Raw genomic sequence first — 14,867 nt, 5'->3', positions numbered from 1 at the left:
TAATCCTTAACCTTATCTGTTAAGGTTTCTGCCTTTTTTCTTACAGTCTTTTAAGAGTTCTTTACATTAAAGAAGGCAATTCTTTGCTATATGCCATGAATATTTATACCATGTTGTCACCTTTTACTTTTAGCATTTCCTGATACATAAAAGTTTTTACTTCTTATGTAGTTGAATCCGCCCATCTTTTATGAATTCTACCCTTAGAGTACGCTCAGAAAGAACATTTCTACACCCAAAGTTACAGACATTGACCTATTTTTTTCTAGTACTTAAAAATTATATATATTGAAATCATTAAACCATCAGGAATTTATTTTGCATAACATACAGTAAAGGAAATCTACTGCACCTTCCCCATGGCTGTCCCAACTGCATCTATTAAAAACCCACTATTTAACACTGGATTATAACATTATATAGGTAATGAAAAAATTTTTTAAATAAAAAAAATCCACTGTTGAAAAAGAAATCCTTTATTGTCTGCCCCCACCCCTAAAAATCTGAAATGCTGACCTTATTTTACACTATAGTCTTTACATGATGGGGTGGTATCTTACTTGGGAATCAGGTTCTAAAGTAAGCACATAAAGTGAAAATCCAGTATGATCAAAATTACACTGCAAAATCTCTTTAATCATTCACAGCACTGTGAGATATTCACACTATGAGAAACACATGGAAGTCAAGACTGATTAAGAAAGGAAGATTCACCCTGCTCACTTTACTCTCTCTTTGGGAGGTACATTACTGAGTAGAATGACAGGCAGGAATCATCCTACTATTTAACGTGTATATGCATTTGTTCTGCTGTTTAGACTGAGGTGTGTTTCAAATTGTGCGGGACAATGATGGCCCTTTCTTGTGGCAATACTAGTACTGCAACACTGTAATACTAATGTTTTAATTACAGCCATGTGACGCTTAATGACGGGGAGATGTTCTGAGAAATGCATCGCTGGCAATTTCACCTTTGTGCAAACATCATCGAGTGTACTTGCACAAACCCAGATAGTCTAGCCTACTACACACCTAGGCTATCTGGTACTAATCATAGGGAGCACCACTGTATATGCGGTTCATGTATGCGGTCCATTGTTGGCTGAAACGTCACTGTGCAGTGCACGACTGTACTCTAACTTCACAATACACTTAGATGCCTATCTGGGAAAGTTTACACCCTTACACCTTTCCACCACCCAGTGATAACATTTGCCTTGAGCATCTTTTCTTTGAACTAAAGAAATATTATGTCACTTTCTCTTCCAAAAAACTTACAGGGATTTTGATTGGGGAAAGAATCGACATTATCATATCAAGTCTCTCCATTCAGAAACACAGTATATCCTAGATTCACTGCCTTCGCCTAAGCCCCTAAGGGTAATTCTGTTGTTTTCCATATAGATCTTTACGTGTTTCTTTGCCAAGTTTCTGCCTATTACCCTTTGTTACTGTGGATGGCGTCTTTTATTGCAACTATATTTTCCAATCAGTATTTGAAAACCTATCAATTTTGTTATATGTATTTATACATACTTAAAATATTTATATGTACACTTTATTTAGCAATCTTGTTATTTGAATATTCTTTAGGTGACTGAAATGTTTTTTCAGGTAGACCATAATCAAGCCATTTGTAAGATTATAATTCTTTTTCTTTCTAATATTTATAACTCTTAATAAATAAGAGAAACAGTAGACCCTGAGCCAGAGAGAGTTCCAGCTGTCATTTCTTAGGGTTATAAGTCTATGCAAGTTATTTAAAAAGAATGTGCATTCATATTTATAGGTTAAAAAGTTCAAAATATATCATTAAATCAAACTCATTGATTATTTAGACTATCAGTAGTACTTACCTTTTTTTGGGATAATGACCCTTTTAAAAGTGAAGTTCTAAATTATAGGTTAAAGCTTTGAACCCTATTTCCTCAAGAAAAAGAACACACGCAAAAGGTATTTTTATGTAATTGTCTTTGAAGTATTCATGGATCCTCTGAAAGTCCCCAAGGCCACTGTGTCACCCAGGGAAGTCCCTAAAACATTTTCCACGTTTAATGCTTTGTCTTTAAGTTGTGATTGCTTACAGGAACCGAGGCAGAACAAAGGCAAATGGCCAAATGGCAGAATAGTCCAAAGCAGAAAAGTCTAAGATGGTGATGGGCTGCCATGTGCAGAAGGTGCCATGTGCAAGAAGGGAAGATCTGCGCATGCCCCAAATGCCCCCACCCCAAGCGATAACAGAGACCTTTGCTCCTTCACATCCATAAGAACCTTGCTTACCCTCCCTTCAGGGAGGTGTTTTAGAAGACGAACTCTGCTCCCCCATTCATTGATCAATGAGTAAAATTTCTGCTCCGCTGTCCTAATCCAGTCTAATTCTATTGCCGCCAGTGGCTCCAGGCAAAAGGACCCACTTGAGAGTCACCAGTCCCTCAGGGCTGGGTAACAATTGCTATTTATTTTTGTCTACTTGATTAGAAATACAAAGAAAATGTCTCCGAATTATGTCAAATGCTTTTTAAAAGATATTTCTGTTATATTTTAGAACTATTAGATGCTAAAAGTCATCTTTTTTAATATTCATTGAAAATTACTTCCTTCATCAATATAAACTAGTGCTCTTTTTCCAATCTGATGCTTTTTTGCCTTCCTTTTATTTTTTTATTTTGAGGGAACTCTCATTTGCCTAGTATATTTTTGCCCCCTCCTTTTTCATTTATCTGTAATTTTGTTTTAGGTATGCCATTTGTAAGTGGCGTACCGTTAGATTTTATAGAGGAATTATTCTCATGCATTCAACAAATATTTACTGAATGTCTCTTAAATTGCCAGACACCTTTAATCCATTCTGATATGTTGTGATAATAGATCTGTCTGGTCTGCTGAGTGATTTTTTTAAAAAGTATAAATCTTAAGCCATCTTAAAATTCCTAACCATCTTGAAAATCCTCCTCTGGTTCCTCAGTGTCTGAGCAATCAAGTCCATTCTAATTTGCACGCTGTGAAAGGCTCTTTGTAACCTGTTCTTTGTTTTCCTTTCAGTCTCATCTTTGGTTATCCCCTAAAGTGTTATCCTGAACCCACTTCAGTCCTGTCTACATGCTGTTCTGCAAACTTACCATACCTTTCACAAAATTCTCTTCTATATACTTGGAGTTCTTTCTCCCCTTCTATACATGCTTCAGTATTCAGTTCAAAGACCCGAGGCCTTCACTAACCCCACCCCTACATCACCACTGCGTCCCTCTCTTCAGACTTCCATTTTCAATTACCTACAAAATACCAAACTTGAATATTCCACAGACTTCTCAGATTCAATATGCCCAAAACTGAAACTATCATCTCCCCCAAACCAGCTCATTCTCCCTTGTTCCCTACTGTAGTAAATGGCACTACCACCTATCCTCCTGCTAAGTTGGAATCCCAAGTACCATATTTGGCTCGTACCTAACTTCTACCATGTCCTGCTAATTCTATTCATGAATTTCTCTCAAATACATCCAGTTATCTCTATCTCTCTTGCCTCCACTTAGTTAGGCCATCAATTTGTCTAATTTGGATTACTGAAACCACTTCCCACTTACTTCTCTACATATCTAGTCTTAATTCCCCCTGCAATCCATCCTCCACAATGCTCCTAGAATACATCAGTCTGAATGCAATGCTGAACATGTTATTCCTCTGCTTTAAAACTTTAGTGGATAAGAATGGGGATGGGTAACTTTGAAGATACAGGAACTCTCTGCACAATGTCCTTAAGATAAATTCCCAACTCCTTACTAGGTATTATAGAGTACTTCGAGCATAATCATCCTCACCCTCATCTCCTGTCTTTTGCCCACCACACCACATCCTAGGCATCCTCAACTTTTCCAGTTCCTCTACTACTCAGTGCTCTTTGCACATGCTGCTCCCTCTTCCTACAACATTTTTCTTCCTACCTGGCTAACTCCTACTCATTCTTCAGAACACAAACAAGACACCACTTCTGTTTCAAAAGATTCCCTAAATCTCAAAGTTGGGATTCAAGGCTCCCTTCTATGTGATTCCACTGTATACCCCACAGATTCTGCCACTCTGAAAGGTTAACTGCTTGTTTATCTGTCCACTTCCCCCACTAGTGTGTAAATTCCAAATATGAGAGTGACGATGCCTTTCTTGTTTATTATGGCTTTCCTAGAACTTAGCACAAAACAGTTAATCAACAGGTATTTGTTAAACAATTAAGTACAATAGTAGGTATAGAGAGGAAACAAAGAATAACAAAGCTGTATCTGCTCCAAAGCTACTAGGATAAAGAAACACATCCACATACATAAGTATGAAATAAAGATTTGAGAACAATGTAGGGATGATCTAAACAGAGGAATACCAATTCAATTTCTTTGGTGTGATCTCTAAAATAAAGTGCCAAAGATGATTCTTTAGAGTATGCAAAGAAAATATTAGAACTCTTATTTAAATATATTTTTAATTTCTATTTTGAAGTATGTTTTCTAATGTGCTCAACATAGTAACACAGTAAGTAGTACACGCATTCATGTATGGGGCCATGCTCAACTTTTCACTAAGTGGAGTAGACAAAAAAGCTTGGAAACCACAGTTCTAGGGCATTTGATCTTAACCTTTGTACACTGGGGGCACAGTGTGTGTGTGCATGTGTGTCACAGATCCCTTTGAGAATCTGATGAAAACTAAAGATTATCTCCCAGAAAAATGAACGGAAATGTATTTTTTAAAAACCTTGGGGCCGACCCAGTGGTGCAGCAGTTCGGCCGGTTCGGATCCCAGGTACGGACATGGCACTGCTTGGGAAGCTATGCTGTGGTAGGCATTCCAAATATAGAGTGGAGGAAGATGGGCACAGATGTTAGCTGAGGGCCAGTCTTCCTCAGCAAAAAGAGGAGGATTGGCAGCAGATGTTAGTTCAGGGCTAATCTTCCTCAAAAAAAAAAATTTATATGATTTCTAGGGTATCTTGGCCTCCAGGTTAAGCACTGCCCTAAAGCCTCCATTTCTAAAGCCATAAGGAGACTGCTGGAGGAAGGAAGAGGTCAGCAAAATACCTCAAACCCTATGATCTTATTATTCCTTACCTTCCCTTTTCTCCACAAATCCTGCTTCTCCTCCTCCCATAGTTAAATTACCACACCTTTCCCCAGGAAGGCTTGGAATTTCTAATCTCCTCTGTAACCCCCAAGAGTTTAGGAATGCAGTCAAAGATTTCCTTCTCAAGGGTACAACACACACATCAGATATTACCATACCATTATCATAACATTTGCCATTTCCTGAAGCACTTATACTATTATTTTCTTTATTTTTAGTAATTAACTTTTTTGTGTGTATGTGTATGAGAGGAATACTGGCCCTGAGCTACCATCTAATGCCAATCTTCCTCTATTTTATGTGGGATGCCACCACAGCATGGCTTGACGAGCAGTGCTAGGTCTATGCCCAAGATTGGAACCTGCAAACCCCAGGCCACCGAGCAGAGTGCACAAACCCAACCACTATGCCACTAGGCTGGCCCCTAATTTTTAGTGACTAATTTTTTAACTTAAATTTAGTGACATCCTAAGTAATAATATCTGTGAAATCAGTTTTGATGCCCTGATTATTATTTTCCTACCTTACATCAAAATAAACACACACTTAAAATAAGAGCACAATCCTAAGGTTTCCGCAGATACTCTGGGATCTCTGTTGGGTAAGCAATAATTTGGACATCAAGAGGGTTTTTTTTAAGACAGAAGGAAACAGAAGCATTTGGTCCAATCCTCTCATTTTATAGGTTAAAAAGCTAAAACCCAGAGAAGTTAAGTGATTGACCTTGTCCAAGGTCAGACGAGAAGTTTAAGAAAATGTCTAGGATTAGTATGCAGGTCTATTATCAGCCCAACAGACTTTCCACTACACCGTGTCCATTCAGATTACACCAGAATAACACAGTATCAAGAATTCTTCATCTGTTACTTACCTTACTCTTCCACTCAGATTTATCTGAACATGCTGCTTAAAATCTGGATATTTAGATGCCAGATATGCAAAGTCAGGAGGTTTGTCCTTGTATCTATTTCTTACATGCATTGATTTACTCAGAGCCATCCTTAAAAAGAAAAAAAAAGGGAAAAATCAGCATATTTAGTTTAAAAAATACTAACGGGGAAAAGCTGTGGTTGATAACTCAACAGTTACAGCAAACACACCATTACCAATCAAGTGAGAAAGTAGAAGTTATATTTTTAAAATGTACACAACAAATAAGCATGTGAAAAGATGCTCAACATTATTAGTCATTACGGAAATGCAAATTCAAAACCACAAGATTACTTTCATACCCATTAGGATGGCTACTATTAAAAAATTAAAAAAAGAAAACAAGCATTGGAGAGGATGTGAAGAAACTGGAGTCCTCATGCACTACAGGTGAGAATGTGAAATGGTACAAACTATAGTGGAGAAGAGTTTGGCAGTTCTTTAAAAAGTTAAACACAGAATTACCAAACGATCCAGCAAGTCCACTCCTAGGTATATACCCAAAAGAAGTGAAAGCAGGGATTTAAACAGATACTTGCACACCAATGTTCACAGCAGCATTATTCACAAGAGCCAAAAGGTCGAAGCAACCTGAGGTCCATTAACAGATGAATAGGTAAATAGAACATGGTATATACATACAATGGAATATTAGCCATAAAAAGAATGAAACTCTGATGTATGTTACAACATGGATGAACCTTAAAAGCATTATGCTGGGGCTGGCCCCGTGGCCGAGTGATTAAGTTCACGCGCTCTGCTGCAGGCAGCCCAGTGTTTCGTTGGTTCGAATCCTGGGCGCGGACATGGCACTGCTCATCAGACCACGCTGAGGCAGCGTCCCACATGCCACAACTAGAAGGACCCACAACGAAGAATATACAACTATGTACCGGGGGGCTTTGGGGAGAAAAAGGAAAAAAAATAAAATCTTTAAAAAAAAAAAAAAGCATTATGCTAAGGAAAATAAGCCACATGCAAAAGGACAAATATTGTATTATCTCACTTACGTGAGGTACCAAAAATAGGCAAATTCATGCAGACAGAGAGTGGAACAGAAGTTGCCAGGGCTTGAGGAAAAGGAGGAATGATGAGTTATTATTTAATGGGTACACGGTTTCTGCTTAGAATGAAGAAAAACTTCTAGAAATGGATAATGGTGATGATTGCATAACATTGTGAATATACTTAATGCCACTGAATGGTATTTAACAACTTAAAAATGGTTAAAATGGTAACTTTTATGTTATGGATTATCTTACTACAATTTAAAAAAAAGGTACACAACATATGACGAATTTTTTTTTAAACCAAGGGAAGAAAATTAGAAACTATTCCTTTAAAAAATTAAACTGGGCCTGGCCCTGTGGCCAAGTAGTTAAGTTCGTGTGCTCTGCTTTGGCAGCTTAGGGTTTCACTGGTTCGGATCCTGGGCATGGACATGGCACCGCTTATCAGGCCATGCTCAGGCTACGTCCCCAAAAGCACAACTAGAAGGACCTGCAACTAGAATATACAACTATGTATGGCATGGCGGGGGGGGGGGGGGGGGGGGGGGGTTGGGGGAGAAGAAGAAAAAAAATTTTTTTTTAAAGATTGGCAACAGATGTTAGCTCAGGTGCCAATCTTTAAAAAAACTAAAGAATTTAAAAAATATCAAAATGACAGAAGGGAGTATAATCTGGGGCAAAGAATATAACAGTCAGAGGTTAAATTTTTACAGTGGGCTTGCATGGATTAAATATTCAGTAGTGCACCATAAAATCATTAAAGTTTCAAAAAATATCTTCTATTCCAAATTCTTACATAAATTTCAGTCTTGTCATTCCTAGGTAACCAAAACCAAATGAAAACAAACATAATTTTGTCTTCTTCCAGATTACAGAGAGGGAAAAAGTTAACACAGATATAGCAAGAAATAAAAAGCGAAAGAAACCCCATTGCAGTGGTTTAGTAAACTCTGAGTTGTTGGTAATTTTAAAAATATTTTAGTGTATATCTCTGGGTAGTAGGTGATTTTTACTTTCTTCTTTGTATCATTTTGTATTTTCCACTTTATTTTTTACTCATGAGCATTCATCTAAACATGATTATGTAAACCAGAAACCTAGGAGTCACCTGATAGTTCTCTATCCCTCTTATATCCCAAGAAATCAATAGTCGTGTGGATTTTTCTTAATAATTACTTCTCAAATCCATCTATTTTTCCCTATCTCTGCCAATATCAGCCAGCACAAGTTACCTAGACTGCTACAACAGCCTCTAAATTGGTCTCCCTGAATTCACTTTTATTCTCTCCATTCCTTGTTCCACCTTGCAGTGTTCATTTCTAAACGCAAATCTCATTATGTCCTCTTCCTATGCCCACTTGATCAAAACCTTACTCTTGGGATAAAAACAAAAACTATCCGAGCCAGCCCTGATGGCCTAGTGGTTAAAATTCAGCGTGCTCTGCTTCAGTGGCCCAGGTTCAGTTCCCAGGCATGGAACCACACCACTCGTCTGTCAGTAGCCATGCTGTGGTGGCAGCTCACATAGGAGAACCAGAAGAGCTTACAACTATACACAATTACATACTGGGGCTTGGGGTGGGGGAGCAAAAGGAAGATTGGCAACAGATGTTAGCTTAGGGAGAATCTTTTCCTGCAAAAAAAATTAAAATAAAATAAAATAAAACGCATTTTTTAAAAAAACCATACATATAAGGCCCAGCATGGTGTGGCCTTATTTATTTTTTCACCATCAGCTTAAGGCATCTCCCTTGCTCTTCTTCTTGTCCCCTCCACTCTGGCGACAGGCTCTTTACCCCGGTTACTCCTTTTGTCTACAATGTTCTTTCCTCCCCCTCTTCACCTGATGAATTCCTATTCATCCTGAGGATCACAGTTCAAGCATCTCTTCTTCAGGCAGGTCTTTCCTTCCCTCATCTCCCCCGTGAAGCCATATCCCCTATTATAAAGTCTCTTAGCAACAAGCACCTTTCCTTTGCCGGCTTTGTTAGAGATGTAACTTTACATAGTAACAAATTTGTTAACACTCTATTTCAGAAGGTTTGTTCTGACAGCTTTCTACACGAGAAATTTAACAACCATTTTCAAAAAGAATTGTTGTCTTCACCCCAGACCTTTCCAAATCACAATATGCTACTGCCCACCAGACTTCTCACCTGAATGGTTCAAAAGTACTTTATGCACATGTCCAAAATTAAACCATTTCAACCCACCCCAAACTGGTCCTCTTCTAATCTTCCCTATTTCCCTGAAAGATACCACTACCTTTCTTGTGGCATACAATCCAGAAAGCTTTAAAACCTGCTCCACCTCGCCTCCTCCATTCCAAACATACATGTCCTCAATAGCCTCTATCTCCTAATTATTATTATATTATTACTATTATTATTATTAATTATCTATCCATTTTTCACCCTTCACAACTGCACCTCTCTAACCCAGATCATTACCATCTCTTTCTTGGATTACTATAACAGCCTCTAACTGATCTCTCTATAACCACTCTTGCCCTTGCAATCCACCTTTCAACCAGCAAACAAGTCTCCTTACCCCTCTGCCATGCAAATCTGAACATTCCTTGCTAAATCCCTTCAGTGGCTTCCTAAAGCTATTAGGCTGATCAAGTCCAAAACCATTAACAAGGCATACGTAATTCTAGGCCTTGCTTATCCCTCCAAACTCATTGGTTGCCACTTTTCCCCTTCCTGCACTATGTTCCATACTGGTCCAAATATACTGGTCTTCTTTCATTTTCTCTGCTGCATCATGGTTGTCCCACCATGTGCTATTCTTACACCCTCCCACCATCCCTTCAACTTGTGAAGGCCCACTAGTCCTTCAAATCACACCTTAAGCATCATTTTCTCAGGTAGGCTTTCTCTGACACCACACATCCAATCAGACGCCCACTCTATATGCTTTCCAAGCACTTTGTGCTTTTCCTTCAGAGATCTTTACATTTGTCACACACACACACCAAGCTGCAACCACGTCCACCTTATTCTTCATCGTACCCCCTAGTAACTGGCATAAAATACATATTGGTTGAGTAAATAAAGAATTCAGAATTTGGGGGAATTAACAGTCACTTGGAAGTTTTTCAGCACACTAAATTACCACCTTTTGCCCCTCACATTATCACAAAAACTAAGTATACACAAGTTTTAATTCCCTAACATTAACATACCCTTTATAGACCATCTGGAAAGGCAGAATAAAACTAGGATAGGTGTCAGTCCTCAAGAAAAAGGTGAAAAAGGAAAATGCTTTTCTTTCCTGTGATCTGGCAAGAATCAAAAAAGAAAGCTACTCTATCAGTAGTTTCAAGAGACAATAGGGGGCCGACCCCACTGCGGAGTGGCTAAGTTCGCACGCTCCACTTCGGCGGCCCGGGGTTTCGCTGGTTCTCGGACACGGCACTGATCCTCAGGCCACGGTGAGGCAGTGTCCCAGATGCCACAACTAGAAGGACCCACAATTAAAGTATACAACTATGTACTGGGGGGATTTGTGAAGAAAAAAACAGGAAAAAGAAAAAGATTGGCAACAGTTGTTAGCTCAGGTGCCAAGCTTTAAAAAAAAAAAAAAAGGAAAGACATGGTATGTTAGAGCTCTGCAACACATTAAGATTCTAAAGACTACATAGCTGACACCAATGTACACACATAACACTCTGAACATATGCAGAACAAATTAAATTACAGATATGGTAGATTCAATTGATTTCCTACATTACTCACCCTTTCTGGTCAAAATAGACACAGAATGAGTCAATAAAACCACTTCTTTGATAACCAAACTCTTAATACAAGCAATGACTTTAGCTAAATCTACCCCATTCTACAAAATATAACTGAGTGTCAACTCTGGCCTGGCATCAGCATTGCTACTCGCCACTTCTCTCTAACTTAATCTACTTTTCTCTTCCTGGTTCATTCTCCTCTAGCCACATTAGCCACCTTGTTTCTCTATCAAGTCGGACACACTCCCGTCTCAGGGCTTCTGTACTTGCTGTTTGCTCTACGTGGACTGCTCTTCCCCTAGAAATACGTACAAAATCCACTCGCTTTGTTTATGTCTTTGATCAAACATCACCTTCTCATTGATGCCTTTCCTGAGTACCTCCACTTAAAAGTGCAGTGAGTGAACACACTCCTTGCCCCTTTCCTAGGTTCTACTACTAAGATGAGCATATCCATCTGAGATTCCATATGTTTTACTTATTACTTTTAATCTGCCCTGCCAGTAAAGCTTCATGAGGGAAAGTATTTTGTCTGCCTTGTCCACTGCAATATCCCAGTGCCTAAAACAGGACCTGGGGCACTCAATAAGTATCTGTTGATTGAAAACACGATGGAACTCTTTTCACTCTCCAGGCTACTGAAACACAGCACCCTCATTCTTGGTAAACAGTCCCCATCTTGACCCTCAAAAAAACTTAGCCCTAGGGCTGGAGCTTTTTCTTCCGGGTTACCTGAGTCAATCCAGCAAACCAAAGTAGTAGACCCCCGAAGCTGACGCTTCGACTTTCTTTGATCTTTCCCATCTTCATGCTGTTTCCTTGGTTTCTCCTGACCCTTAATAATCCTCTTCAACTACCACTTAGCCTAAGACAAAACAGCCTAAATTCCACTTTCAGAACTTCGAATTCCTTCTGCATAGATCCCTCCCACTTCAACTCCAATCTCCGTTTTCTCTCGTCGCCTTCCCTCATAAATTCTACTTTTTCCTCTAGTCCCGCCACTGCCAGTTTCTTCCACACCCTCATCTTACCCACTCAGTTTGTCTTCCCGCCTGAGTTTCGGAAGTCTCTAAACCTCCTCAGCCCGGGAGGAGGGTCTTTCCTACTTCAAGGCTACTCTCCATTCTATTCGCCAACTCCTCCCACCTGCCGCACCACCACTCCCGCGCGCGCGCACACACACACAAACCCCCCACCCACCCAAAAGGTCTCTCTTCCCTAAACCCCGAAGTCAGTCCCTCACGGGCCCAGAACCCGAGATTGAGGAACGTGAGTGATACATAGGTTAAGTGAACTCGCAGCCCGCGTGAGAGATAGTAAGTGACTCACCTGTGAGGTCAAAGTTTCTGCCAGACGACCAGTCTGGAGTGGGCCTCTGCAACCCCAGAATCTTAAGCCACACGCAGCGCGAAGCTCCTAGAAACGCAGATGTTACGCTCCCAGCGCGCCGCCATCTTGGGCGGCCATCCAGCCTCGTAATTGGACAAGCCACTCTCGCGCGACCTGTAGCAGATTCTGAAGATAGAAAAAACTGTCGCGATACCTGGAGTTTGCGGGCTCCTTGTGACAGAGCGAGGGCGCGCGGAGGGAGCAAGCGGAGTCGTGTGCGTGAGGCCGCCTGCAGTAGACTGTGCTGGGGAACTTGTTTTTCAAAAACGTAGATTACCAAGAGAACTGTAGCTTTCTGGGCGTCACTCCAGACTTACTAAATCACACTGTGGAGTTGGTTGGGGAACAAGATGGCGGGGCTGGAGGAGACGTTTGGATTTGATGATGGCAATTAGCATTTTTTGTGCAACAAGTCTCTCTCATGCGGTGTCTCATTTAATCATCACAGATAAACCTGTGAGGTGAGAAAGAGTAGTCTCATTTACAGGGGAAGAACTGGGGGTCAGGAATATTGAGTCATATGTTCAAGATCTTAAACCCAGTTGACAGTCCATGTTGCTTGTATTTCTTCACCTGCCTCTTGAGCTGAAGCTCTTTTAAATGCATTTCATTTTTCTTTTCAACTCGGTTATACTAATTTTTCCCCTCTGGTAAGTACAGTGAGCATTAGTCTCCCCATTTTAAAATTGACAAAAAGGTAAATGACTTTCAAAAGGCACACAACTAGTAACAAAACTAGGGCTAAAGTGAGACTCTGGACCCCCACCTAGTACCTCTTTCCGTTAAAGTTTGCCTCAGTTCTAGTAATAAAAGCGAAAGCTTCTGGCAAACTATTGCCACAAAATTGAGAGGGAGTAAGGAACAGAGACTTCGGCTTTGTGAAGAACTGAGTGTACCTGTAGTTAGTTGCGCAAGGAAAGGTGAGGAGGTGTTTTCATTATTTATTGTGTAACAAACCACCCCAAAATGTATAGCTTAAAACAACCACCATTTTGTTTGCTCACTGTTCTACAGTCTGGGCTGGGATTAGCCCCGCCATTCTTCTGCTGGCCTTAGTGTTGGTCATAGCATCAGCTGGGGGCTGGTTCAGCCGGAGTGACTGGGCCTCTCTCTCCCTGTATCTCGAATTCTCTTCCTGTCAGTGTGACCTTTCCACCCATCTCTGGGGCAGACTTTTTATATGTTGGCTCAGGGCTCCCCAAAGGGCAAAAGTGGAAGCTGCTAGGGTTTCATCAGGCTCAGGCCCAGAACTGGTGCTTTCATCATATTCTATTGGTTAACATAAGTCAAAGGGCCAGCCCACATTCAAGAGTGGGTACTATTCCAGGGTACCCTCCAATACCGGAAGGCCTGGTTCACTGGCCCCGCCAATGCAACAGAATACCACTGAGAGTTTTCTGTCTTTAGTTCGTAGTGACTTTGGCACTGGTTGTTTTTATAGTATTTAGTGCTTGCTTCTTGAAATGAAAAAGAGAAAATGGCTTTGGAGGTATAACTGGTAGAGTTGAAGCTGGATTGTATTTAAGATGCTGGTGAATTTCTCTGTTAGCTCCAGACATCCAACTCTCCTGTGGGTCGAACCAGAGAGACCCTAGCTCTGCAGCCAGGGAATTTGGGCTTTAATCCTGCCCCCACCGCTTACTAATCCTATGATTATGGGCAATTTATTTAAACTATTCAAGTCTCAGTTTGCTCAATATTGCAAAACAGGATAGTAATGCCGTAGGGTTATTGTGAGAATTAAATCAGATAATGTATATAAAAAACTTAGCATAGTTTCTGGCACATAGTAAGCTATTATTATTATTATTACGATTTTTATTCCTTATAGCTTCTCTGGTCAGTTTCCATTTTTAAAAAAAATTATTTCATCAAGATAAAACATGTTCATTATAGGGAATTTGTAAAAAATTTAAGTAATACAGGAAAGTATGAAAAAGAAAGCAAAAATTATCTAAAATCTCACCACCTGGAGCCAATCACCATCAAATTTTGGTAACCTTACTTCTAGACCTCTATATAGTCATAGGAACATATAACTAAATAACTTTTATACAAATAGTATCACATATCTATAATTGGTATGTCAAATATAAGTCTTAGAGGTTCTCCTACTTCAATTAATATAGTTCTATATCATCCTTTGTGATGGGTACATAGTATTCCTTGTATGGATGTGCCACAATTTTTTAAAACTAATTTCTCGCTGAGTGGACATAGGTTGACCTGCTCCCAAAATTCTGGTACAATGATATATACATCCCCTAAAAATTTTTTTTCCACATAAAATGAAAATTGTCTAGAGACTGCACAAAATAGATTAATAAGATATTCAACATCTGCCTCTTAGGGCTTTATCTCTCTGACTTATCCTCAAATCTCCATGGATTTAATCTTCTAGGAGAAGTTTGTCCAACTTTCACATGTCAGCAAGAACATAGGTATCCAATTAGTCACTTGCAGCCTTTGCTTTTTGCTGCCTCTTTGTAATAGGAAACTGATTCTGCACATTCAACAGGCAATGCTGCTCATTTTGAAATATTGCGTAGCTTTCAGCATCAGCCACCTATTAGGCTGAAATCAACCCTTGAGGGCATCAACCTGGACTCTCAATTTTTTTTTTCTGAGGAAGATTCACCCTGAGCTAACATCGGCTGCCAATCTTCCTCTTTTTGTGTGTGAGCCGC

General features: G+C 39.8%; 1 protein-coding gene across 2 annotated transcripts in view; it reads right to left on the bottom strand.

Annotated features, from left to right (window-relative positions):
- METTL16 (methyltransferase 16, N6-methyladenosine) overlaps positions 1-12,254 on the bottom strand; it is a 75,478-nt gene extending 63,224 nt beyond the window's left edge. Inside the window, exons 1-3 of one of the 2 annotated variants that reach the window (XM_046674949.1) lie at positions 12,121-12,254; positions 7,050-7,109; positions 5,981-6,109 (exon numbers count right to left, since the gene is read on the bottom strand). In XM_046674949.1, coding sequence (XP_046530905.1) covers positions 5,981-6,108 — 128 coding nt within the window. In that variant the 5' untranslated portion in view covers position 6,109; positions 7,050-7,109; positions 12,121-12,254. The remainder of the gene's footprint in view (positions 1-5,980; positions 6,110-7,049; positions 7,110-12,120) is intronic. The other variant, XM_046674948.1, reaches the window with a different exon arrangement.
- Positions 12,255-14,867: the final 2,613 nt, after the last annotated feature.

The sequence above is a fragment of the Equus quagga genome, chromosome 11 (assembly GCF_021613505.1).
Source record: "Equus quagga isolate Etosha38 chromosome 11, UCLA_HA_Equagga_1.0, whole genome shotgun sequence".
NCBI classification, from domain to species: Eukaryota; Metazoa; Chordata; class Mammalia; order Perissodactyla; family Equidae; genus Equus; species Equus quagga.
Note: the sequence above shows the minus strand (reverse complement) of the source record. Positions and strands in the feature narration are given on the sequence as shown.